General features: G+C 37.2%; 1 protein-coding gene across 1 annotated transcript in view; it reads left to right on the top strand.

The window, feature by feature from the left end:
• Sema3d (semaphorin 3D) overlaps window positions 1–25,480 on the top strand; it is a 206,139-nt gene that overhangs the window by 93,748 nt on the left and 86,911 nt on the right. The window contains exon 3 of the mRNA XM_060374236.1: window positions 9,278–9,438. Within this exon, the coding sequence (XP_060230219.1) occupies window positions 9,278–9,438 (161 nt within the window). The remainder of the gene's footprint in view (window positions 1–9,277; window positions 9,439–25,480) is intronic.

Raw genomic sequence — 25,480 nt, 5'->3', positions numbered from 1 at the left:
CCCATTTCACTACGAAAGATACAACCTGTTTGATTAATTTAAGGATTCCTGGTACACTGATTTTTCCTTTGAGCTGTGCTTTAGCTTTTCTTTTCTACCAGCCTTTTCACTCCCATGACATTGCCTTTCCACTGTGGTGTCTTGACCATGCTATCAGCTCTTTCCAACAGATGGCTGGAGTCCAGGTTTATCAGAGCTCTCAAAATCAAATTTAATGGGAATAGTGATTAAATTTCTTATATTGTCTTGTATATGGGGAACATGATTTTCTTATCACATATGGGCAGATACAACAATGGTTGACGAAGCCTACAAAAAGTCTCTTTTGAAAAATACACATACAGTTGCATGTTAGGGAATGTGTCAAGAACCTGAGAAACAACAGGCATGTAAAGGCAGGAGGGTTCAGAAATTCATGGTCATCTTTGAAATCATAGTGGCTTCAATCAACCTGGGCTTCATGAAACCTCTCATAACAAAAGTTAGGTAGAGAAATAACTCATCTCAAGTGTGAGGACCTGAGTTCAGATACCTGGAACACAGGTAAAGCCAGATGTAGTTGTGTGCATTTCTAATCCCAATTCCTCCACAGAGAGATAGATGGAAGGCAGAGATGAGCCCTAGAAGCTTATGAACGAGCTAAGCTAGAGTACACAGTAGCAAACAAGAAACCCAGAAAAGGTCGAAGCCAAGGACCAACACTGGAGTTTGTCCTCTGACCTCCTGTTTAAACCATGGCCCTACATACATGTGGATAGAGGAGTGGACTCTAAATGAAAAAGGGAAAAGTGGAAACAGAGAGGAAGAGGGAAGGAAAGAAAAAATGTGTGCACCCGCAGACATGGATGTGTGTCTTCTTTATGGTGCTTCTGACCCTCAGAACCCTTTCCCGTCTCTACAACAGGTTATAGGCCACAAACACTGCCATCTTTGTTTCAAATCTTCTACAGAAGATGATGTCTACAGTTTAAAAGAGAATAGCTGACCACTGACATGTTCTATTTATTTATGTTGGAGGCAATTAGATTATAGGCTTTCCAAGATTGTGTTTCTAGTACACAAGAATGGATCTGAGTATCTGGTTGAAATTCCAAATGTGGGAGAGAAAGATAAGAATGCACTGGCAAAGGAATAATGAGAAGCTGTGGTGGATCAGCTCAGAGTTTATACGGGTCAAACAAAGAAGCCACTTAGGGCCCAATGCAAATACTGCTGCCATCTTCCGAGAGTGTGACAGTGATTCACTAACCTCACAGCAAGCATCAGCATGGGACAAGTGAAGGGACACAGCTGCCCTTTCACTAAAGGCGCAGAGGGAAGGATCTAGACCAGGTTACTGGGATTCACTATGAAAACAATGGTGACAGTTTCGTCCCTGAGTATTTCCAATTCAGGTGAAAAAGTTAAACTCTGAAGTTTGTACCAAGAACATCCAGTATCCACTTTTTGATTCCTGAAGTTCAGGGCATGTATCAACTTTGGGTGTAAAGATATATTCTGTGGAGTTATTATTCTCTGGGTTTTAGTTGATGATCCCATGGTAACAAAAAAATAACTTTGCTTGGTTTGGCAAAAATGCAAGAAAGATAAGCGGCTTAGGGAAGAGGGAACCTGTTCCAATCTCTGTCCCAAGGTCTTTTTCTAATGTGTCTATCAGCCTGAGAAGTTTTCATATGTAACACCTTAGTCTAATTGTTTTACTTGGCTGTGAGTGATGGTGAGGCATGCTTTAATCACTTTGATGCTAGTTATTGTCACAGTGCAACATTAAATCATTTGGAAATGACGATAGTCCAGTTTAGTCAATATTTTTGCAGCTGTTTTCTTGTTAAGTTTGTTTGAAACCAAACCAAATAGAATTTGTTATGGTGAAACTGAATACAGCAAATGAATGTATCAACTTTATTTTTCCCCTTGTATAAGTAAAAGGAAAAAATACACAGTTCTTAAATGTCTGCCTCCTTGCATTGGCACGAATGTATTTCAAGGGCTCTCTTTATTTCAGAAGTTTCTGGGTAGTCTTCCTGACGCCACCAGTTCCCACCTTCATCCATCCTAAACACTATCCTAAAGGCATATTTATCTCTCTAACACTCAGAGTCCTTGCCACTTCTTTGAAAGGAAAAAAAAAATACACAGCTTCTAGTCACCTACATAATAGCAAAGCTCCCCTGCCTGAAAATGTCCTTGGCTATCTGGACACTGTCTGTGTCTAGTTTCATGTATTATAGTCTCACATATGTCCATAGTTAATAGACTGAATTCCATGCTTCAAGTACTCAGTAAGTATTTAATTTTCTCAGGCTCTAAGTAGCTGCTAGAAACTTAAATACAAGAGAGACCTAGTTTTTGTCATGAATTGATTGTATCCCAAGAAAGAACAATGACACAGATTTGTTCTTCCCCACCCCCCTTGGAAGTGATTTCCAAAACAGACAGAATAAAAAAAATGCCAAAGATAATGAAATATTCATATATTACATTTGTTCTAGGAATATATATCAAAAGATATATGAAGTAAAAATAATCAATGCCAATAAGTGGTATTATAATAATTAACTGAGGCCCTCTGTGGTAGGTTCCTAGGTTGTTTCCTGTTTTCTTCTTCTTCTGATGTCCATCCTCTTTGCCTTTCCGGATGGGGATTGGACATTTTAGTTAGGGTCCTCTCTCTTGCTTAGTTTAGGGTCTCCACAAGGAGAGCAACAGAACAAGAAAATTTGAACACAGGGAACTTCCCAGAGACTCATACTCCAACCAAGGACTATTCATAGAGATAACCCAGAACCCCTACACAGATGTAGCCCAGGGCAGTTCAGAGTCCAATTGGGTTACATAGTAATGGGAAGAGGGACTGCCTCTGACATAATCTGACTGGCCTGCTCATTGATCACCTCCCCCTGGGGGGGAGCAGCCTTACCAGGCCATAGTAGAGGACAATGCAGCCACTTTTGATGTGAACTGATAGACTAAGATCAGAAAGAGAGGAGAACCTCCCCTATCAGTGGACTTGGGGAGTGGCATGCATGCAGAGGGAGGAGGGAGGGTGGGATTGGGAGGGGAGGAGGGAGGGGCTTATGGGGGGATGCAGAATGAATAAAGTGTAATTGATGAAAAAAAAATAAAAATAAAAATAAAATAAAATAAAATAAAATGTTTACAAAAATAAATAATTAATTAATTAACTGACATAAACCAGCATGTGCATAGTCTTTATCCAAGTATCTTGCTGAATGGTACTTGGCTATCATAATGATATAACAAGTTATAGTGTTGGCCTGATATGATGAAGACATGTGAATGGCATAGGTATTGGGGTACAATATAGCTTTAGTCTATTCTAACCTGACGATTCATCAGGCAATCATTTCTTTAAGTGACTTTGAAGCCATGATGATGATGTTGCAGAGGTAGAGGACACAGCAGGGAGATGCTGGTCAACGGATGTCTCAGAAAAAAGATTTGGACTCCTACTAGAATGTATTGCATATGCATTGTGTTTTTTCATATACTTTTTCAAACACAAGGATATATATATTTTATATTTTATATTATATATATATAAACTATTAATTGAAATTTCAATGAAGATACAGATTTGCCTGATTAAGTGAAGATTTATGCAAAATATGTGTGTGTGTATATACATATACATGCAATGATCCAAGAGTTTTTGCTGGCAGAATTCTTTAATAAAGTACTGTGAGCACCCTGATCATTGCCTAACATATGCTACATAATAAAGTATTTTGGTAACAAATATTCTTTTAATTTTATCCTAATATCATAAATTACAGATATGTTTCAACTTTTATAGTTCTGGTTTATTAGAAGATAATATGTTTCTTTAACAAAATGTTTTTCTGCCCAAAATGGAGCTTATTACAGTATTTATTAACTTTTTAAAATTTACGAGTCATAGTTTTAAGAATGCTATAAATTACTTCTTCTACTTGTCAAAAAAGTATATGAATGGAAATGTTATAATTTCTTTGCATAGAATTTACATAAACTTAAAAATACATATTATCATCATCACTGTCATAGCTGATCAACACATAAAATGTTGTATGTGCCAACCATTTTTCTAATGCCAATCTCATTGTAATTCCTTTGTTTGGCAAGATGAAAGAATTTCCACATTTCTATTGTCTTCCTTTTTTGTATTAAGAAACAGACAGAAAAGTCAAAGAAATTGTCCTAGATCACTAAATCACATTGCCAATGATATGTCATCCAAAGGTAGGATCTTGGTTCTTTGAACTAACTCTTGTACTAATATCCGATTGCTCATTATACTAAGTCATGTTTCATTTTGTAATTTTCAATATGATCCATGTTTCAGAATAACCATTAGTTTTGGAAAGTTGAAGTAATGAGGTTTATATCACACAAAATACTTTTGCTAGTTAAGTGAGAACATACTCCTGGGAGTCTCTTAAAATACTATTGATTTTGCACATTTTAACACTTATTAAGGGAAATCCCAAGGAAGATACAGCTCTGCCTGACAGAGTAAAACTTTCTATGAAATGTACTCTTTTAAGAGACTTTAATCATGTCTGCCTCAGCCGTTCCCCTGATTCCATTTTTTTTTCCTCAATTCTTCTTATAACCAGTATGGAATGTTCATTGAAAATGGGCCAAAACATATGCCTTTGACATTTGGAGTTAAAAAAATTATATTGCAATATTATACCTCTCATATGAAAAAAGATACTTACCTCAATAAAAGTGATCATGGATTTCAATGTCAATCTACTGTGCAGAAAATGTCCTTTATAAATATTAATGAAGGAGTTTTGTTCGATAACCATAGTCTCTTGAGATTTCTAATTGTGTTATACCTTTTTCAGTTTTGTAAATTTAATTTTTCTAGTCTGGCTTAGAAATTGAGCAGAATAACAATTACCTAATAGAAAGTAGAAAATAAAATAAAAACATATCCTCTGTTGAATATAGACATTAAACTTGAGGAAATAAATTTTATCTTATAAGCAGGTTAGACTACCATATTTTTGAAATTGCAATATCTCTATTTCTAGGATCTATCTTTTTATCTTCCTTATATCAATAGATAATTACTTCAAAAATATCAGCTGTTTTTCAGTTTTCACAAATTAACTTAAGTAAAGTGATAAATTTGTTATTAGCACCTTAATGGTGATCAGTACTCCAGGATTACAGAAGTCTAAGATACTATTGCAGTTATTTTGGTAACTATTTTGGTAAAAAAAAAAAATCCATTACAAAGATCTAGTTTACATTTTAATAGCCAGAATCTGGAAACAACCTAGATGTCCTTCAAAAGAGGAATGGAGGAATGGATACAGAAACTGTGTGGTACATTTGCACAATGGAATATTACTCAGCAATTAAAAACAAGGAAATCATGAAATTTGCAGGGAAATGGTGAGAACTAGAAGATTCACATTGTGAGATAACCCAGAAGCTGCGGGATACACATGTTATATACTCATTTATAAGTGGATATTAGCCATATAATATAGGATAAACATACTAAAATCTATAGTCCTAAAGAAGCTGAACAACAAGGAGGGCCCTAGGGAAGAGGCTGAAACTTCACTCAGAAGGGCAAACAGGAAAGACATAGGAAATAGGAGAATACTCGGAACAGGCGAGGAGCCTCCACAGGGGACTGCTGAAAGACTCTACCCAGCAGGGTATCAGAGGAGATGCTGAGACTCATAGACAAACTTTGGGCAGAGTGCAGGAAACCTATGGAAGAGGAGAGAGATAGAAAGACCTGGAGGAGACAGGAACTCAGAGACCAATATTCCAACCAAGGACCATGCATACAGAGGACCTAGACCCCCTGTTCAAAAGAAGCCCATTGGCGCTCAGTCTCCAAGTGGTTTCACTAGTAAGTAGAACAGGGGCTGTCTCTGACATGAACTCAGTGGCCGGCTTTTTGATTACCCCACCCTGGGTGGTGCAGCCTTGCCAGGCCACAGAGAAAGATGACACAGCCAGCCCTGATGAGACCTGATAAGCTAGGGTCAGATGGAAGGAGAGGAGGTCCTCCCCTACCAGGGGACTAGGGAAAGGGCATAGGGGGAGAAGATGGAGGGTGGGTGGGACTATGATGAGATAAAGGAGGGGGCTACAGTGGGGATACAAATTTAATAAATTGTGATAAAGAAATATAAAAAAGAAATGTCTGTTTATGATTGTTACAAACCAAAAACACTGGGCCTAGACAGGTCTCAAAGAGAATGAAGTTAAGAAATTCAAAATAATTATTATGTTTGACACCATACAAAGTAACTATAGGATGTGCTTTTTCACTTCATGGAGATGAAATATGTTCATTTGTGATGTTATAATTCTGTAGTAAGCCATTTAAGCTCACCTCCAGTTTTAATTTTTTTAAATTCTATTTCTAGTTTCAGACCACACTTCTTTCAGGATTAATTCCAGTTTTTTTGTTTATTACTTTATCTAAAATATTCATCTAAACTTTAAGTATACATCTAAGCTAGTAAGAAAGTGTGCATTTTTAGCAGACATGATCTCACAGCAAACTCCCTGACCAGTTGGCTCTTACAATCTTTCCAAAATGGCCCCTGAGCAATAGATGAGGGAATATGTTTTTTTTCACAGATGTTTCCATTGAGATTGGGCTTCACAACTCTCCATTTTGATTGGCTTTGGTTTTCTACAATGATGTGTTTTGTATGGTTGTTGCCAAGAATCCCCATAGAGTCCCAGTAATATGGCTGCCTAAACATGAACAGAACAAGGGAAACAACAGACATGCTAAAGTGGCTGAGGAAATCCCAGGAGGCCTCAACCCTACACAAAGAACTATAGACAGCTAAGCAACTCTGAGAGACAGAGAATAGTCTTCCCCAAGAAAGGGTATAGCAGTTTGTCCTCTAACATAAATGGGCAGCTCTGAATACATTCATCCAGGTAACGTTATACAGATAGAGACCATGCAGGTTATGTCTATATATTTAGAACTGTGTATGGATATACGCTTATTAGTATACACATGGATTTAACTGTCAAGAAAAAAGAGATCATAAATTTGCAAAAGAGAAATGAGGGGTATGTGGGAGTGTTTAGAGAAAGGGAAAAGGGAAAAGATATAATTTTAGTATAATCTCAAAAAAAATTGAGAATACATTCAGACAGTACACCAACCTATACACTGTAAAAAAAAAATGGGAGAGAGAGGTGGTGGAGAGCTAGAATACATGTTGTTATTCCAGAGGATGTGAGTTCACTCCCCATCATCCATTTTAGGTGGCTCTAAACTGCCTGAAATTCTAATTCCAGGAAGATATGACCCCTTTGGCCTCTGGATTAGCAGCACTCACATACCACCAACACCCCTAACACACACACACACACCTGAAATTAAATCTTTAGTTTGTTACATTTTTAAAATTTATTTTATGTCTATGAGTTTTTTGCCTCTGTGTAAGTAAACCTGGTGACTGCAGGAAGGGAGCACTTGATCCCTTGGAACTAGAGTTACAGTTGGTTGTGAGTTACCACATGGATGCTAGGAATACAACTCAGGTCCTTATGCTAGAACAACAGGTGCTCTTAACAGAAAGTAAGTTTTCCAGCAACCCAAATAAAATTTTATTTATAAAAGATTTTACCTGCAGAGCTTAAAAAGTAAAAAAAAAAAAAAAAAAAAAAAAAAGTTATAGGCAAGAAATGAATATTTGAAAACATCTCTCCCATAATGGACAATTAATTATCCAAACTTTAAAAAGATCTACTGAAATTCAGTAGGAAGAAACAACATAATTTATCACATATAAAACTAAAGGCACATCCACCACATCGATAAGAATATACAAATAAGAGTATGACCTCATATGCCACAGCAGTATCATCAGAGAAATGCAAAATAATACAACATAACACTGTATTCCTACGAGGATGGCCACATTTACAGAGCTGACAACTGTGGTGCTAAATAATAGAGCAACAGGAACAGACATTTATCACACATACACACACACACACACACACACACACACACACAAATGAGTCAGACATCTTGTAAAACATGTTCCATAGTTTCTAACAATGACCCAACAATGATGTTTCTTGTGCTTTACTAAAAAGAAAGCAAGAATTATGTTCATGCAAAACCTTGTGTGCCTATATTTTGTCTGTAGCTGCCACAAATTTAACACTTTCTTTGGGTGAATGGATGAGTTACATTGTATAAGCAGACAATGAAACAGTGCTCACAAAAATAAGTATCACATATTTTTGACAAGAGCACTGAAGAAGTACTATGTAGGGAGAAGGGAAGGACCAGAATGGTGGAAGGAGATCTAAGAAACTGTAATAGGTGAATATAAGGGATGTGCAATTATAAAGATGAATGAAATATAGTAATAATTCCTTTATTTGCATACTAAATAAAAATTTTAAAAAACACAAGAGGAAGAAATACCAAGACATTTATTTTTTTAATATTTTTTATTTTTATTAGTTACAATTTATTCACTTTGTATCCCCCCTGTACTTCCCTCTTTCCTCCCCTCCCAATCCTTCTTCCCCACATGTGTCCCTCTCCCAGTCCACTGATAAAGGAGGTCCTCCTCCCCTTCCCTCTGATCCTAGTCTATCAGGTCTCATCAAGAGTAGCTGTCTTCTTCTGTGGTTTGGTAAGGCTGCCCCCCCCCCTCAGGGGGAGGTGATCAAAGGGCAGGCCAATCAGTTCATGTCAGAGGCAGTCCCTGTTCCTATTCCTAAGGAGGCCACTTGGATACTGAACCGTCATAGGCTACCTCTGTGCAGGGGTCAGGCCATCTCCATGAGTGGTCCTTGGCTGGAGTATCAGTTTCAGAAAAGACTCCTGTGCCCGGACTTTTTGGATCTGTTGCTCTCCTTGTGGAGCTCCTGTTCCCTCCAGGTCTTTCTATCTCCCACTTCTCCATGACATTTGTTACAATGTTTTATGCATTGTTGATGCTATTAAGTTTCTCAGTTTTCAAATATCACTACAGGGAAATGCTTTAAATTATAAATTAGGATCTGTATTTGTTAAATTTTTATTTTATAGATCAAAGTTTTATGTTAATTTTAAAATGTATTTTATAAACAGAAGGGATCCGTTTCTGAAAGAGAGCACATGAAGCCTGTTCCCTGGAGCTAACATTGGAGCTTCCATGCTGCAGAGGGACATTCGCGAAGTGGATCGATATGTGTATGTTGGCAGGCAGATTTAATTCCTACTGAGGATGTTTTCCTTTCTTTCCCTCATTTTACTTTCCTGTAGACTTGCTGCTTTCAAACACCTGCATCCCCTTTTTGGGTTCATCCGAAGGACTGGATTTCCAGACTCTTCTTTTGGATGAGGAGAGGGGCATGTTGCTTCTAGGAGCCAAAGACCATGTATTCCTGCTCAGTCTGGTCGACTTGAACAAAAACTTTAAGAAGGTCAGTCTTTTTGTATATGTCATTAGTTTATTCCCTGAATTTCTTTTGTATCCTTTGTCTGCTTTGTGCTAAGTCGCACAGTGTCACTCAGGAGGTTTTACATGTGTCCAGGAGACATTTAGGAACATATTACCTCTCAGAAATATTTTATGTTTTTACTGATTTTACTACATATGCATATTTTTATTCAATAAGTATAACATTAAAGCCATTGAAAATATGAATAAAGGCAACAAAATGGCTGTAGGTATATGCTTACATATTAGAAAGCAATTATCGGGAATGAAGAAATAGTAAGTGAATTAACAAAGTATATACATGTATTCTTTCCTGAACATGCAAAAATAAAATCAAAATCCTATTCATTTTTAATTAATAACTACTCCTTTGATCTAAAGCTATGGTAACATTTTATCATTGTTTCTTCACACTTCTATTTCACATCCGAACAAATTTGTGCCAAGGCCTATGATTCTGAGCTTTATGAATACCATAATGCTCCAGCAATGGGCTGGTTAAGAAGTCTTATCACTTAAAGAAAGCATAGAGAAAGAGAAAGGTGATGTCTTAATAAAATGCTCCAGCAGTGATGATGTCATTGACACCAGTTCCCATAACCAGAAATTTTCGTAAGTGCTAAAGAAGCCTGATGAGAGACCATGGTGCTGGTTTTAATATAAACAAAAGAAAAGACATATTGAAGAAGGCTAACGAAGGACATACTTGCTCCCGAAACCAATTATCTCCCCATACCAATTAATGGAGTGTGGAGGAATGCCTCCAAATTAATGATGAGAAAGGAAATTAAGTCCAGGCTTCATACTTGACCAGTCCCAGTGAAATTTGAAGATGGACAGAACTTTCTAAACTCTATCTTTTGCTTGCTCACAATTGACTGAAGCATGGAACTGTGATAGGACTGAAAGTTATCCCTATCATCCACTGCCAATCCACAGAGGGTAGAGCAGGGAAGACAAAGTATCCTGCAGTAGGACCTTAATGCCTGCACAGGGTCCTGTCTTTGCTTCACTTCTAGATCCATCTGAATGAGAACCAAAAAGAGCAGAATACAAAGACCACATACTGGAGCCAAGGCTCAAAGACAGTTACTCTAGGCCTTCTCCCAACATCCTTCTGTGAACTATATCCCAAGAAGATAGACTCTATTTTGGGGTCTGCATCAACAGCAGTCATTTAATGGATTTCAAGTATCTACCCACTCCCCAACTTTGACATCACAGGTCTAAAGCTGTCAGATACAAGTGTGACTTAGCTCACTATGAACAATTAAAGTTGAGAATTTTATTACTCTAGCCCAGTAGTTCTCCATCTTCCAAAGGCTATGACCCTTTAATACAGTTCCTCATGTTGTGGTGACTCTTAACCAAAAAATTATTTTGTTGCAGCTCTATAATTGTGATTTTGCTACTGTTATGAATTTTAATATAAATATCTGGCATGCAGGAAATCTAATATGAGACCCCAAAGTGGTCATGACACAGGTTGAGAACTACTGCCTTATCTCTACATTGGGAAATATCAGCTCTCTCTAATCAAGGGCCCCAAAACAATACCTCTAGAAATATCCTATATGAGGCAGAAACCAATGTGCTATTGAAATGTAGTTGTGTTTTTCCTTATCTTTGCCAGTTGTGTTACAGAACTTAGTGACCCTGGAGAATATACATGTTCTTGAGGGTATTGGAGTTGAGCAATGGTCAACTTGCTATCAATTTAAATGGCCAAAGGGCTGCCTTCACCAACACAACCCCAACTTTTATGACATAGAAAAATACCACATTCACTGAAATAAATTAAGGTAAATAACACATGACTTTGCCTTGGAATTCAGTGCCAGAATCATAAAATCTAACACTGGGCAGGTCTTAACAACTCTTATCCCCAGGCTGATGTCAACAAATAGCCTTTTGAAATAGACTAGTATCAAGAGCAGGCATGAAGCTCTAATCTAGTAGAGTTCTATTCTGGCCAGTGTCACTGCAGTACACAGTCAATAGAAATGTAGGCTTTTGTCCTGTGCCCATACCATAACCTCAGGATGTAATAGAGTCCCGTAGAATTGGTGGTCCCACACAAGTCATAGTTTCTGGGGTTTTTGTTGTTTTTTTTTTGTTTGTTTGTTTTTTAACTCAGCAATGTTTCTCTGCAAATCAGACATAATCCTGCAATGTCAAACCATAAGCAGGTGACAGAAGACAAGGTAAAACTTCAGCCCTCAGAAGAAGCATGGGGAAATGGACTACCATTTTAAGGAAAGAATTCTTTGGTTGCTGCTGAAAAAAAAAATGTCCAAAGACTTAATAAGCTTCGGTGGAGATTATCCTTTGGTGCTAAAGAGTTATAAGAAATTAAAATCTAAGCAGTAATTTTTCTTTACTAAAAAGAGAGGGAGAGAGAGAAAAATCTAGAGTTATCACACTACTTGCGTTCAAAATTTACTGTGAATCTAGAATCATCAAAAGAGCATTGCCTTTTCATAAAAACAGACAAAGAGAACAACAGAAAAAAAACAAAACAAAACAAAAAAGACGACAGATGACTCATTTAGTTGACTTTCAGCAAAGTTTGAAGAAACCTTTACAAACTGCATTTGGAAAAGGAAAACCTCTCCAGCATGTGTTGTCATTTGAGTTTTTGGTCTCAGCCATTCTGACAGGTTTAAGGTGAAATCTCAGGGTCATTTTGATTTGCCTTTCCCTGATGACTAAGGACGTTGAGCATTTCTTATTTTTTTTAATTTTTTAAATTTTTATTATTAGTTCCATTTTATTAACTCTGTATCCCAGCTGTATCCCACTCCCTCATTCTCTCCCAATCTCACCCTCCCTCCCTCATCTCCTCCCTGTCCCTTTCCAAGTCCACTGATTGGAGAGAACCTCCTCCCCTTCCATCTGACCCTATTTTATCAGGTATCTTCAGGGCTGGCTGCAAAGCCCTTTAAGTGATTTTGGCCATTAGGTATTCCTCTATTGAGAATTCTCTGTTTAGCTCTGTTATCCATTTTTTAATTGGATTAATTGAGTTGTTGCTCTTTAATTCTTGAGTTCTTTATATATTCTAGATATTAGCCCTCTGTCAGATACAGGGTTCGTGAAGATCTTTTCCCAATCTGTAGGCAGTCATTTTGTTCTGAGGACAGTGCTTTGTTTTCCAGAAGCTTTTCAGTTTCATGAGGTCCCATTTATTGATTGTTGCTCTTAGAGCCTGAGCTGTTGGTGTTCTGTTCAGGAAGTTGTCTCCTGTGCCAGTGAATTCAAGGCTCTTCCCCACTTTTTCTTTTAACAGGTTTAGTGTGTCTGGTTTTATATTGAGGTCTTTGATCCACTTGGACTTTAGTTTTGTGTAACTTGATAAGTATGGATCTATTTGCATTTTTCTACATGTAAACATCCAGTTAGACCAACACCCACACATGCTGGAAAGGATGTGGAGAAAGGGGAACCCTCCTCCACTGCTGTGGGAATGTAAACTTGTACAACCACTTTGGAAATCAATTTGGTGCTTTCTCAGACAATTAGGAATAGTGCTTCCTCAAGATCCAACTATACCACTCCTAGGCATATATCCAAAAGATGCTCAAGTACAGAACAAGGACATCTGCTCAACCATGTTTGTAGCAGCTTTATTTGTAATAGCCAGAATCTGGACACAATCCAGATGCCCCTCAACTGAGAAATAGATACAAAAATTGTGGTATATCTACACAATGGAATATTACTCAGAAATAAAAAAAAAACAAGGAAATCATGAAATCTGCAGGTAAATGGTAAGAACTGGAAAAGATCATCCTGAGTGAGGTATCCCAGAAGCAGAAAGACACACAGGGTATATACTCACTCATAAGTGAATATTAGACATATAATATAGTATAAACCTACTAAAATCTGTACACCTAAAGAAACTAATCAAGAAGGACTCTGGCTGAAATGCTCAATCCCCATTCAGAAAGGTAAAGAAGATAGTAATTAGAAGAAGGAGAAAACAGGGAACAGGACAGGAGCCTGCCACAGAGGGCCTCTGAAAGGCTCTGCCCTGCAGACTATCAAAGCAGATGCTGAGACTTATGGCCAATCTTTTGTCAGAGTGCAGAGAATCTTATGAAAGAAATGGTGAATAGTAAGACCTGGGGGGAAGAGGAGCTCCACAAGGAGAGCAACAGAAACAAAAAATCTAGGCACAGGGGTCTTTTCTGAGACTGATACTCCAACCAAGGACCATTCTTGGAGATAACCTAGAACCCCTGCACAAATGTAGCCCATGGCAGTTCAGTGTCCAAGTAAGTTCCATAGTAATGGGAACAGGGACTATATCTGACATGAACTGATTGGCCTGCTCTTTGATCACTTCCCCCTGAGAGGGGAGCGGCCTCACCAGGACACAGAGGAAGACAGTGCAGCCACTCCTGATGAGACCTGATAGACTAGGATCAGAAGGGAGGAAGTCTTCCCCTATCAGTGGGTTGGGGAAGGGGCATGGGTGGAAAAGGGGAGGGAGAATAGGATAGGGAGGGGAGGAGGAAGGGAGCTACGGGGGGGGGGGTAAAAAGTGAATAAATTGTAATTAATAAAAATTAAAATTAAAAAAAGAAAAGAAAAATAAAAAATAATAAAAAAAGAAAACTTGCTTGTGTGATGGCACATGCCTGTAATACCAGCACTCGGAAAGCAAAGACAGGCAGATTTCTGTGATCTCCTGACCAACCTGATGTACAAAGTGAGCCCAGGAGAGCCAAGGCTACACAGAGAATCCCTGTCTAGTAAATTGGAAGAGAGAGAGAGAAAGAGAGAGAGAGAGAGAGAGAGAGAGAGAGACAGAGACAGAAAGAGAGAGAAAGAAACCGTTTAATATGCACGTGCAGAAGCCTGGAGGTAGAAACCTATCTCTAGTTATAAAAATGACTAAAGAGTTAATTATAAGATTTTAAATAACTAGGAACCATAGGTACAATGCTTCAGGATATTTGAAAAGTCAATTTTTTATGTCTTTTGAATAAAAAATCCTGAAAGCACAGGAGGATAAAGTTTAGATGAATGAAATTATATCAAATTAAACTTTTTCTGAACAATAATGAAGGAAAACATACGAATGAGTGATATTTGAAAACTTCAGAGTAGAATGTATAATCTCATTAATGTATAATATCAATATTCTGATTACACAAGCAATCCATAGTTGAATAGCTATACACAAATACATTTAAAAGCAGATGAAAGTGTACGTGATATAGCTAATTGGTAAAGTGCTTGTCAACTCTGTATGAAGGCATACCCTTAAGCCTCAGTACTCATAAAGGAAAGAGGAGGGACCTAAGAAACAAACAAGCATGACTCGCTGGTAGTAAAAATGCTCGAAATCATTAATTTTCAGGGAAACATAAAACACTACGGTAAGAGTGACTCTAATACAGGATGGTTAACGATGTGGATGAAAGAGAAACCTTGTACAGTATTGATGAGAATGTAAATTATTACAGCCTTTATTGAAAACAGTATGGTGTTTCTTGAGAAAAAAAGTAAAAGAATTTCCATTGTTTTGAGAGCGCTCATGACTACAAAAAGCACATGTTCTTCAGAGAATAAGGCTCAGTTCTCAGTACCTACAGAGTGGCCAACAATCATCAGTAACTCCAGTTCCAGAGGATTTGTTTTCTTATGCTATCCATAGGTACGTCATACATTTGGGACACAGACATGCATGTAGGCAAAATATCAAAACACATAAGGTAGAAATAAATAAATCTCTTTTAAAATCTGAACTTAACACATGATCTAGTAATTATCTAAAGGGAATCCATCTGTCAAAATAATATCAGCTCTCACCTATTTCTTACATAAATGTTTTCAATAACTAAAAAATTACAACAACAACAAAAACAATAGAAACACAAGTCCAAAACCTATCAAATGGATGAAGAAGATGCACTGTATTTACACAACAGAAACATTTCAACCACTGAAAAGATGAAATACAATCACTTTCAAGAACATAAAATTGGAGATGATTCTGATATGTTAAATAAACCAGACATAAGGATACAGTTAGCACATGATCTTATTAACAGTAGAACTTAGAGATTTATCATCATATTTGAGAGTAAACTGTAGTTATCAGCAGCTGGGAGAGTAATGAGAAGAGGAAAATAGGAAAAGATGATTCATGTGTACTAAGTCATTACCAGACAAAAGCTAGAGGTTAAGATGCCTGTTTTTGCAGACTAGTGGATTGAAAATGGCAGTTATAAATTGCATCTCCCTGAGAGCTTTTTAAAAAAGCAGGTATGGTAGTATACATCTTTTATCTGAATACTCAGCAGGCTGAGGCAGGAGGATAGTGAATTCAAGGTCAGCTATGAGAAATTCACTAATGAAAAAAAAATGGAGGAAGAGATTAAATGTTACTACCATAAAAAATGATACTTGAGGAGGCAGAGAGGTTTAAATCTGACTTAAATATTATTTAATTTGTGCATGTGTGAAAGATGAAATGGTATCTTCCTGGTTTATTCAATTGTCATGGTTTGAGTGTCAGTTTAAATTAAGTGAAAATTAAGTGTTTAAAAACCATTAAAGAAATGTATATTCAAATACAAAAGGCATTTTTCTATCATACTCTACAAGTTAACCAGCAGTTTTAAAAACAAAAGTATTTTATTTCTTGATCTTTAATCGATAGATATTATCATTTATGTTTTCTAAGAGTTCAGCAAATATTATTTCTACAATAAAACTTAAAGATACCAAGACTAGATGGGCTGAAAAATTGGAAGTGCAAAATATATGACCTTTTCTTAAGCTGTGAGGGTACCTGACTGGTGATTGTTTATTCATCTTCAAAAGAGTAGGAACCTTGCGAGTTTTAGGTAAATCAAAATCAATATTCTGTTTACAAGCAGTCATTCTGAGATGTTGAACTACCACATCACACTCTTCTACAGTGATCATTCTCTGAATCTTATATGTAAGAAATGCACTTCATGACTAAGTTATCAGCAGCACAGTGATTGGAATAAGTCTTGTTCTTGAGATTTTAATCTGCATGTAAATACTTCTCTGCCTATGTGGTATTGTTGCCTGATGAACACATGAGTAAAGACTGACTTTTAGCTCTTCTTTCCTGCCTTTTCTTTGGTTGGTTGGTCTTGCTTCCTTGAGATTCAACCTCACTCTTGTAGCACCCGCTGCTTACAAGCCTTGGTGATTCTCTCCAGCTGCTTTCTCCAAAAGGCTGGCATTCCAGGTGTGAGACCTCACACTCTGCACATGACTTGCTTTTTGTGGCGTTTATTTTTCTGGCTTTGTAGCTCAATGCTATAGCACTTAACATTGCAGGCATCGGGCCCCAAATCCAATCCCACGTACCATCAAAACAATAAAGAAGCAAAAGTAGATTAAATGTGAGGGAAAGACCATGACATATCTGGCATATTAAAGTATAAGTGAGGTCATAATTCGTATTAAAACTAATCCTGTTATTTTGATCAATGTTTGTGGGCATGTATGCATGCATACATGTTCATTATTGTATGCATGTGACAAAGTATACAAAGTTCATGAGTGAATATAGGATCTATTCCTCTATCATTATTCATCTTTGAGACACGGTGTCTCACTATATCTGGAACTCACAGATTTCCCCAGTTAGTAAGCTAGCAAGCCTCAGGGATCCTTCTGTTTCCAGCTCTTTGTGCTGGAATTACAGATGCTTGCCTCCAAATCAGCTTTTAGATGGGTGCTGGGGGGTCAAACTCCAAGCACTTCATTGACCGAACTGTATCCCCAGCCTTCATTTCTGTTTGCTTTTCTTTAAACAAAGAAACACACAAGAAAACACAAAACGTGTAGTACATATATACTCAAACACCTGAGTACAGGTCAACAGGTCAGCTTGTGCAATTTACTTTGATGGTTAGTCCCTCGACAGAGGATTTTGCTTTGTAATTACTTATCATTTCAGTACTGTTTTATAATTTTGATATCCCACAAAAGACAATAAGGATTTTTTTTCTTTGTTTGTTTGTTTGAGTGTTCAAACTTGCTAAATATCTTTGAAAATAAATGTCTATACGTGTATTCATTGAAAGCTATGTCTCTATAAGAAAAAAAAAGGGAGCGAAAATATTACCAACAGTCATTCCCTTAACACAAATTCATTAACTTAGAAGACAAGCTCTTAAAATTACGCATATTCTGTAGCCTACATATTATTTAAGGAGTTTAATAAATAGTTGAATGTGTGCTAGAATTTCACACATGTCCTTTACTCTGATAGTGGTTCCATTCTACTTGATCCTAAGGTTGTATATTTTTTGATGTTCAGGAATTTATTTTAAAAGTGTTCATACTCCTGGAAGAGATAGATGATACTGAGTTATATCTCATGTATCAGTAAATATCTTAGCAGAAGATGACAAACAAGGCTAAAGAAAACGTTTTAACTCTGCATTTTTGCTTTTAGGCAATCTGACTTAAGAGTGCATTTTCCCAAATATGTCTTGGTTTCATATAATAACAAAAAGTAATTCATGCTTTTAAGGGAATCTGTTCTTGTTCTCTTCTTTGCCTTCAGGGATTGGAAGAAAAGGCTCATTTATCTGAACTGAGTGTATTAGATCATTGCTTAAAATAAGTTGCAATAGCATAACTTCCTTTTGTGACTATTTTAAGCGGAACTTTCTTTGGCGATATTCCATCTTCAAAATGTGCTAATATTTAATAAAGTAAATGTTTATGAAATACCTAGTTCTAGTTCTTATGATGTTCTTATAATAAATGATTATTTGAATACTTTATGCAGTTAGAGGTTCTCCACATAACTGAAATTTCTTTGTACCTTTATAGGGCATGTAATTCATAAGAAAGTCATATATGCAATTGAAACTATTTGTGTTTCTGTAGGTATCTACTATTTCAATTTTTATAAATCACTCTAGTGCTAAAAAGCCCTCCTACAGTAGCCAGTAGGTGTTGAGATATAGTACTTCAGCAGTGTTTAGACCTATTGGTTTGCATTGGCTCATTGCCCTGCGGCAATGATCCAGACTACTTCCTGAAGGAAACCACACATGTTGGGACTGAGGACTGAAGGGTGTCCTTTGTGCTCTTAAGAGTTAAAGCAATCTACAACACATAATTGCATCATGAGTGTCTGGTTGTTAATATTTTCCCTAGGGTAACCAAAAAAAGAATCTGCGAAGTTCTCAATTTGGAGTAACATATAAAGTGCATGTCAACTTCAGTTACTAACAAGGCTGTGTCTACCTAAAAGTCGCCATTGTTGTTCACACTTTCACAGGCATTTATCTAGTACGGTAAGAACAGAAACATAACATCATATACAACTGAATTTGGAAACAAATACTTAATGGTTCCCTGTGCATTATCATTACTCTTGACCAGGACACCTTCTGACAAACTATGCAGTAAATCGTACAGGAATAGATTTAGGCTTTTTGAAACATTCTCACTACATACAAAGTAAATGTTATGAAGACCATTTTGACTTCTTTTAAACGTTCTGGAATTTAGGAAAAAAAAAAAAACAACACATGCGTGTACTTTTTTTGTTTTGTTTTGGGTTTTTAGGGTTTGTGTGTGTGTGTGTGTGTATTTTGTGTGTTTGTGTTTTTTAGGAGGAAGGTTATTTCAGTAGAATAAAATTCCATGCAGTTGTAAATGCAATATGTGTCAAGGATGTAATTTTCATAATTGAATCAAGATTTTCCCAAATTGGTCTTTCCAGGAGGTGATAGAGAACCTGTGGACTCCTCCTGAGATAGGTTTTGTAACAGATTATGCACATTGAGTTTTATCTTGTTTTACTTCAACGTTAGATCAAAATGGATATTTAGAAACACCTAGAAGTGACCCCATTAAAAAGAAAGGGCATGGAAATGTACCGACCACTTAGTTCTTGTGTGTATAACTGATCACCTCAGACACCAACACCGAGATGAAGTTTATTTTGTAAAATATTCGTGAATGCTCCAATTTACCACCTGGGAGCGGGAAGCTTAGAACTGTCAGAAGCAAAGTGAAGGAGCACTTCTTGCAAGAACCCCAGCTGGCAGGCCTAGCTGACTCTGGTTTATTGTTCTCACATGAAACCATTCACCACGGCTAACAGGTTTTTTGTTCAAATCCTGTGTCTCCACTATGCATATAACTCTACCTATGTACTGCCTATGAGCTTGAGTCATCTTCTTAGGCTTCTAAGGCTCCCAACACATTTTCACGCAGTTTCTACTGCTCCTCACTTTTAAGTTCTTCCTTGTTACTTCACTTTCTCTGTCTCCCTGTCTCTTCTTTTTCTTTCTTCAATCTGTCTCTCTTCTAACCCCTTCTTCTCTTTCTTTCTTCCCTCCCTACCTCTATTTCCTCTAACTAATCCGTTTATTCTTTCAAAAATAAATAATCTACTTACAAATGTTGCCTTCTCTGACCTTCTTGTGGCTTCACACTCTGGTTAGTACCCATTTGATTACTGAAGGCATTCATCCAATTGTATTCTCTTGTTACAGTTTGCTCCCCAAGGCTTTGCCTCACCTCTGGGTTAGGCTTTTCCATTTATTATATCATTGCAAGTGTTTATGGGAATGCCATCTCTCTTACCTTATAGTATAACTATTAAAACATCTCCACCCTAGCATATATTCCTTAAATTCAGGGCTGATTTCATGCTCTACATTCTGTCTTTTAAAAATGCTAACATAATTTATATAAGACAGTCCCATTTGTATTGATTTGTTTTTTGTAATCTCGGAGCCTGAAATGGCTGTTCTTCATTTCAGGAATAGAGATGATAATGGTTTATAATGATTGTACTTTGAATATTTTTCTTGTATCTTTTATGGGACAGTTTTTTTATTATTATTCTTAAATCCATTGAGCTTCTGCTGTTAGAATGAAGAATGCTGTAGTAAAATATAAAATTTAAGCTTTAGGTATTATATAAATGTTTCCATAATCACAAGCTTCATTAATTCTAGTTAAGGGTGCAAGACATGACATAGTTTTAAAACAAGTCAGAAAATATCTAAATATCTAACATACAGGGACAGATCACATATCATAGGAGGAGTACAGAAAAGAAGAATCTGGTCATGCTTGGGTTTGAACTAATTCAATATAGATGAGAGATTTCTGAAATGATGGAAATTGGTTAATTTTAAGTGGTTCGCATTTGAAATTGGATCTTGATAAGTATTGTTTTCTTTCGTTCAGTCAGGATAGAGAAAACATGCTTAAGGAGGAAAACAGCAAAAGATCTTGTCTCTTCCATGAATAGACTTTTTAGATTGTATTAAAGGAAGCTGAGATTTCCTTCCCAAGTAATGAACAGCCTACCCCATCGCTGCAGTGAAAAGGTATGAAGAAGAACTTCAGTGCTGTTTGGGACAGGTACTCACTCAACCATGCCTGGGCAGCTTATTGCTCTTTTATAAAGGATGCAATAAGAACATGTCCAGCATAGACATTATAATAATGATCATATTTGACGTTTTAAGTAGAGCTTAAGGAATTATGGTTTCTAAAGAAATGATTCTAAAGTATATTACCTATCACTTTTACTCGAATGAGCATTCTCTTCTTTAGTCAATCACGTTGTACTAGCAATGATTTGTATGGGAGCTGGAGCAGATTATATAAAAACTTCCGTAGTAATATACAAGGATAATTCTTTCTCTTCATTTCACTTCTTTATGTCATCATGGCTGGCACTAAAATGAAGTATCTAATACATTCTGTTTAGTTATGTAACTTGGTCAGACTTCTAAGTTAATGAACTTGGGGGATTTTTCCATCTGAAAATGTTATTACTTTGGAAGCAGTTCAAGCCTGTGTGGGTAGAATTTACATGTAGGCAAATGTCAAGGTAGAATCTCTTTTACTAGCACTACTGTAGAAGCCACCTCCTGTCTTCTGGCTGCTTCAGAAACTTAAAGTTTACTTCTGTTCTTCAGCACCTTTGTTTAGGTTAAGAGATTTGGGCATGTCCTCTACAAGAAGTTATTTTCTTTAGAGTTCTCTGCAAATGGGTGACTATAATCTCCACCGGAAGTATGAAGCTTCCCTAAGAGATGGATTGTATTACAATGAGTCTTTCACTTCTAAAGTCTTCACTTGACCTTCTTGAAATAGACTTAAGATAACCTCATCGACAAACCCCCACATGCAAAATTTATTATTTTAATGTCTGTCTGTGTGTGTGTGTGTGTGTCTATCTGTCTGACTGTCTATCTCTATTCATTTTTGAGGGGATGTACCTGTGAGTGCAAGTGATGAATAAGTCAGAAGATTCAGATCCACTAGAGCTAGAATTAGGGACAGTTGTAAACTGGTAGACGTGGATGCTGGGAACTGAAATGGGTTTCTCTGAAGGAGCCATATATACTCTTAACAGCTGAACCATTTATCCAGCCTAAACTTACAGTGTGCCTCCTCAGGGAACAGAAACCCCATCTTCCATGTCATGTCTGAGATACTCAACACTACCTGAAGGAAGAATATCACTTTCCCCTACTCCTCCCTCACCCCCCCACCCCCCACCCCCCCTTTTTTTGTTTTGGTAAGCTGGAGAATAATTTTATTTTACTTTAAGAGAAAATAATAGGGCAGTCAAATTGTAAATTGTAAATCCCAGAAAGGCAGCATGTTCAGAAATGAAGGCTGGCAAATAGCTGCATGGAAATTTGACTAGGGAGAGTGCTTCTGAGAATACACGATACAGTTCATAGTATCAGGTCAAGCATGCTTTGGCTATTGGAAAGAGACATAGAAAGGAAAAGGGGAGGTTATTATAAGGGAAGATCAGCAGGCTACTTGCAATATTACACTTTAAATCATGGCTTCTATCTACTTCATGGGAAGCCTTTTACCATGGCTCTGGTTGACCCCACGAACAGTCATCATATATTGAGCATACTCTATATATGTAGGCTAATACCAACTTAGTCATCAAGCATGTCCACTGATTCCCCTGTGACTTACTATCCCTTCCCTTTTGACATAAGCTCACAGAAAACGGGAGAGCCAGAACATTTTGGTGATCCCCAAGACCCTTACGCTAACAAACTCTCAGAGTGGGCATGCTAGGATAAAAACAAATTCCCTAAGGGGAAACAGAAATTTCAGATCTCTAGATTCCATGGCTGTTATTGTTGGACATGGATGAGATACTCTAAATGAATCTTTCCTATCAAGTTTGAAGATTTTTACATCTTTAGGATACACCTCACTTCAAATTTTGCCTCAGTTAAAATTTCCCTTTGATCGTCAAATTATACTCTCCAAACCATTAAATAAGATCTCAAAGGAATGCTGCTACAACCCCAAACATGTCATGGAAGAGTTACTGCATTTCATTCATAAAGTGTTTCCATTAGAATCTCATGGGTAAGAAAATACTACCAGCCCAGTTACTACCCTCTGAGATATTAATAAAATCCATCAAATATATTTTTCTGTCTTTTATCTTGTTTTCTATGAATTTTTCAGTAGTATTTTTGTTGGGTTCCAGCAAAGCTGTAATTGTAAATTTTGTCTGAAGAAAATATAGTACACACATTAATCCATTTTGAAACAACCTCCAGAATTAAATTACAGTTTGCTTTTGTTTTGAAATAATACCTAATCATCTTTATCCATAATTTATTTTTTTCATGAAACTGAGGTTTTAAAATTAAATATATGTAAAATATTCAGCAGATTGACACAATAGTAATCCAAAGTGAGTTGTCCCTTGGTCCTTTTAGCTAAGATAAAGTGTATACAGAAGAAAGAAAGAAAGAAAGAAAGAAAGAAAGAAAGAAAGAAAGAAAGAAAGAGAAAACAAGAAAAAGAAAAAATGGCAGCTTGCGAATGCTTAAAATTCTATGACTAAGAAGGTTAAGTCAGAAGGATTCTGTGTGAACCATGTCAGCCTCAACTAAATAGTAACACACAAACACACACATATACACATACACACACACACACACACACACACACAAACATAGACATACACTCATGCTCAAGTGCAAGCACACAAAATCCATTTTAAAGTAACATGAAAGATGAAGCTTGTTAGTTGGATCCCAACAAAAACCTAAGACTTAAATATCTACTTAAACTCACTACAGTGCTTAATTTTTCCTTCATAAAGCATCTTAAACTTATTTTTTTTAACGTAAAAGTATTTTTCCCTTTGGGAATAAAATTGTTCAATGTGACAAAATAATAAATGTGCTCTGGACACACAAGAAAAGCTTTCCTGTGATTTTCAAAGTCAGATGACAATGCATCAAAACAATATCACGATTTTAATCCTTCCTAACAGAACTTCTTGTTTTTGTTAAACAACCTGAGACAATTTACTTTGCCAAAGTAAAACATGGAGCCTCACAATTATTCAGGAGCGTATCTTAATGGTTACTGATCAACAACAGCAAACAGAACCAGAATCCTTCAGAAGGAAAAAAAAAATGGCTAAAAATTAAAGATACATCACTTAGGCTAACATTTCTGAACTCTAAGAAAATTGAAAGTCTTAATTAGACTATGAAGTGATTCAAAGTTTACCAATGTGGGGGATTTTACTTCCGTATTCCAACAACTTAGCTTTTATTTTTTTTTCTTGTCCTTACTATTAAAACTGAGTAATTACAAAATTAGTTGACGTATTTGAAGCTCCTCAAACTATGCCCCTTTTTATTAGCACTTAATGAAATGAGTGAGTTTGTAACTGTAGATACAGTACTTTTGCTGGAGTTTTAAGCCCCCTTCTCTGCGAACATGAAAAGGCTTTGTTTGGTGTTTGCCTTTCTGTGGGGAAGTTTACAACAAAGCCTGTATGTGCAGATCCTGCCCTGCTTGTTTTATGCAGAGCATAGTCAGAAATCCCTTTGTACATCATGGCCTCTGACTGGATTCCTATTCAGTCCCTCTGTGGCCAGACAAAACTGCTGCACACAATGCTCACCCTATGAGCCTGCTCTTTGCAGAGATGAGAATTGGAAGGAATACCTTGTTCACCTAAGGCTGCTCCTGATGTAGGAGAGAGGCCACTTTTCCTTATTTAGTGCACGAAATGAAGGGAATATAAACCCTTAGAACCAAGGAGATATCGTAATGAATGAAGTTTTTATAGGAGACGCCCCACTTAGTTTCACGCAGTTTAATCTTTTCCCATTGCCTCCTGAGTACATGTTGTCCTGCAATCAGAGCACAAAACAATTGCCTCGTTCATGGGTGTGCTGGCTCCTCAGCTCGTGCTGATATGCAGGTCCCATCTGGTCGCTGTAATGCATTCTCAGACTGGTGGCAGACTCCTCAGGCTCCCGGCCAGAACTCCTGCCAGAATGCCTGTGCTTCCAATTCCAAGGAAATCTTTTTAAAAAAAATCTTGAATGCTCGGTTATGCGTACGTTACAAGCCACAATCCACAAAGAGGTTAGGGAAAAGCAATGTCCATTCCAGCGAACTCCAAAACGTCAAAGACTCCTTAAGAAGGTTTTGGGGAATGATCGTATAACTCAAAGAAAGACTCAGGATAAAGGGATAAGCATGGACTGAATGCAGGTAATTAGGTTCAAGTTGTGAAGGCAGATATAAAGCTGTTTCTCTAGTTCTAGCTCTGTCATATACCCACAATCTGCACAGCCTTGGGGTTGCGCTGACAGGGACGGGGAAACTAAAATATCTACAGTCGTGCCTACCGACAGGCTGGGGTCAGGTGGGCTGGGTGTTCTGATGGCGATGCAGCAGCAGCCTGGAAAGCCAGTGCTTTTGTTATACACGGAAGAATGGGTAGGCAGCCTAGTTAATCTCAGTACGGGTCTCTGCAGAGGAGTGGTCTCCGGATGCACACCCATGCGAGGAGGAAGCTGTGGTTGATGCTATCAACATCTGTATTCGGCCAGGGAAAAGTCCTGCCCTTCCATGTGTCTGAGGCTTTGACATAACAGTGTTCATGTCAAAATTCCACATCCACTCAGGAAGACATCTGTTCCACAGTCATAAATATTTTGGGTTTGGTGGTCGATAAA

This window comes from Meriones unguiculatus, chromosome 21, assembly GCF_030254825.1.
Source record: "Meriones unguiculatus strain TT.TT164.6M chromosome 21, Bangor_MerUng_6.1, whole genome shotgun sequence".
NCBI lineage: Eukaryota > Metazoa > Chordata > Mammalia > Rodentia > Muridae > Meriones > Meriones unguiculatus.
The sequence above is the reverse complement of the archived record's forward strand: the minus strand, read 5'-3'. Positions and strand labels throughout refer to the sequence as shown.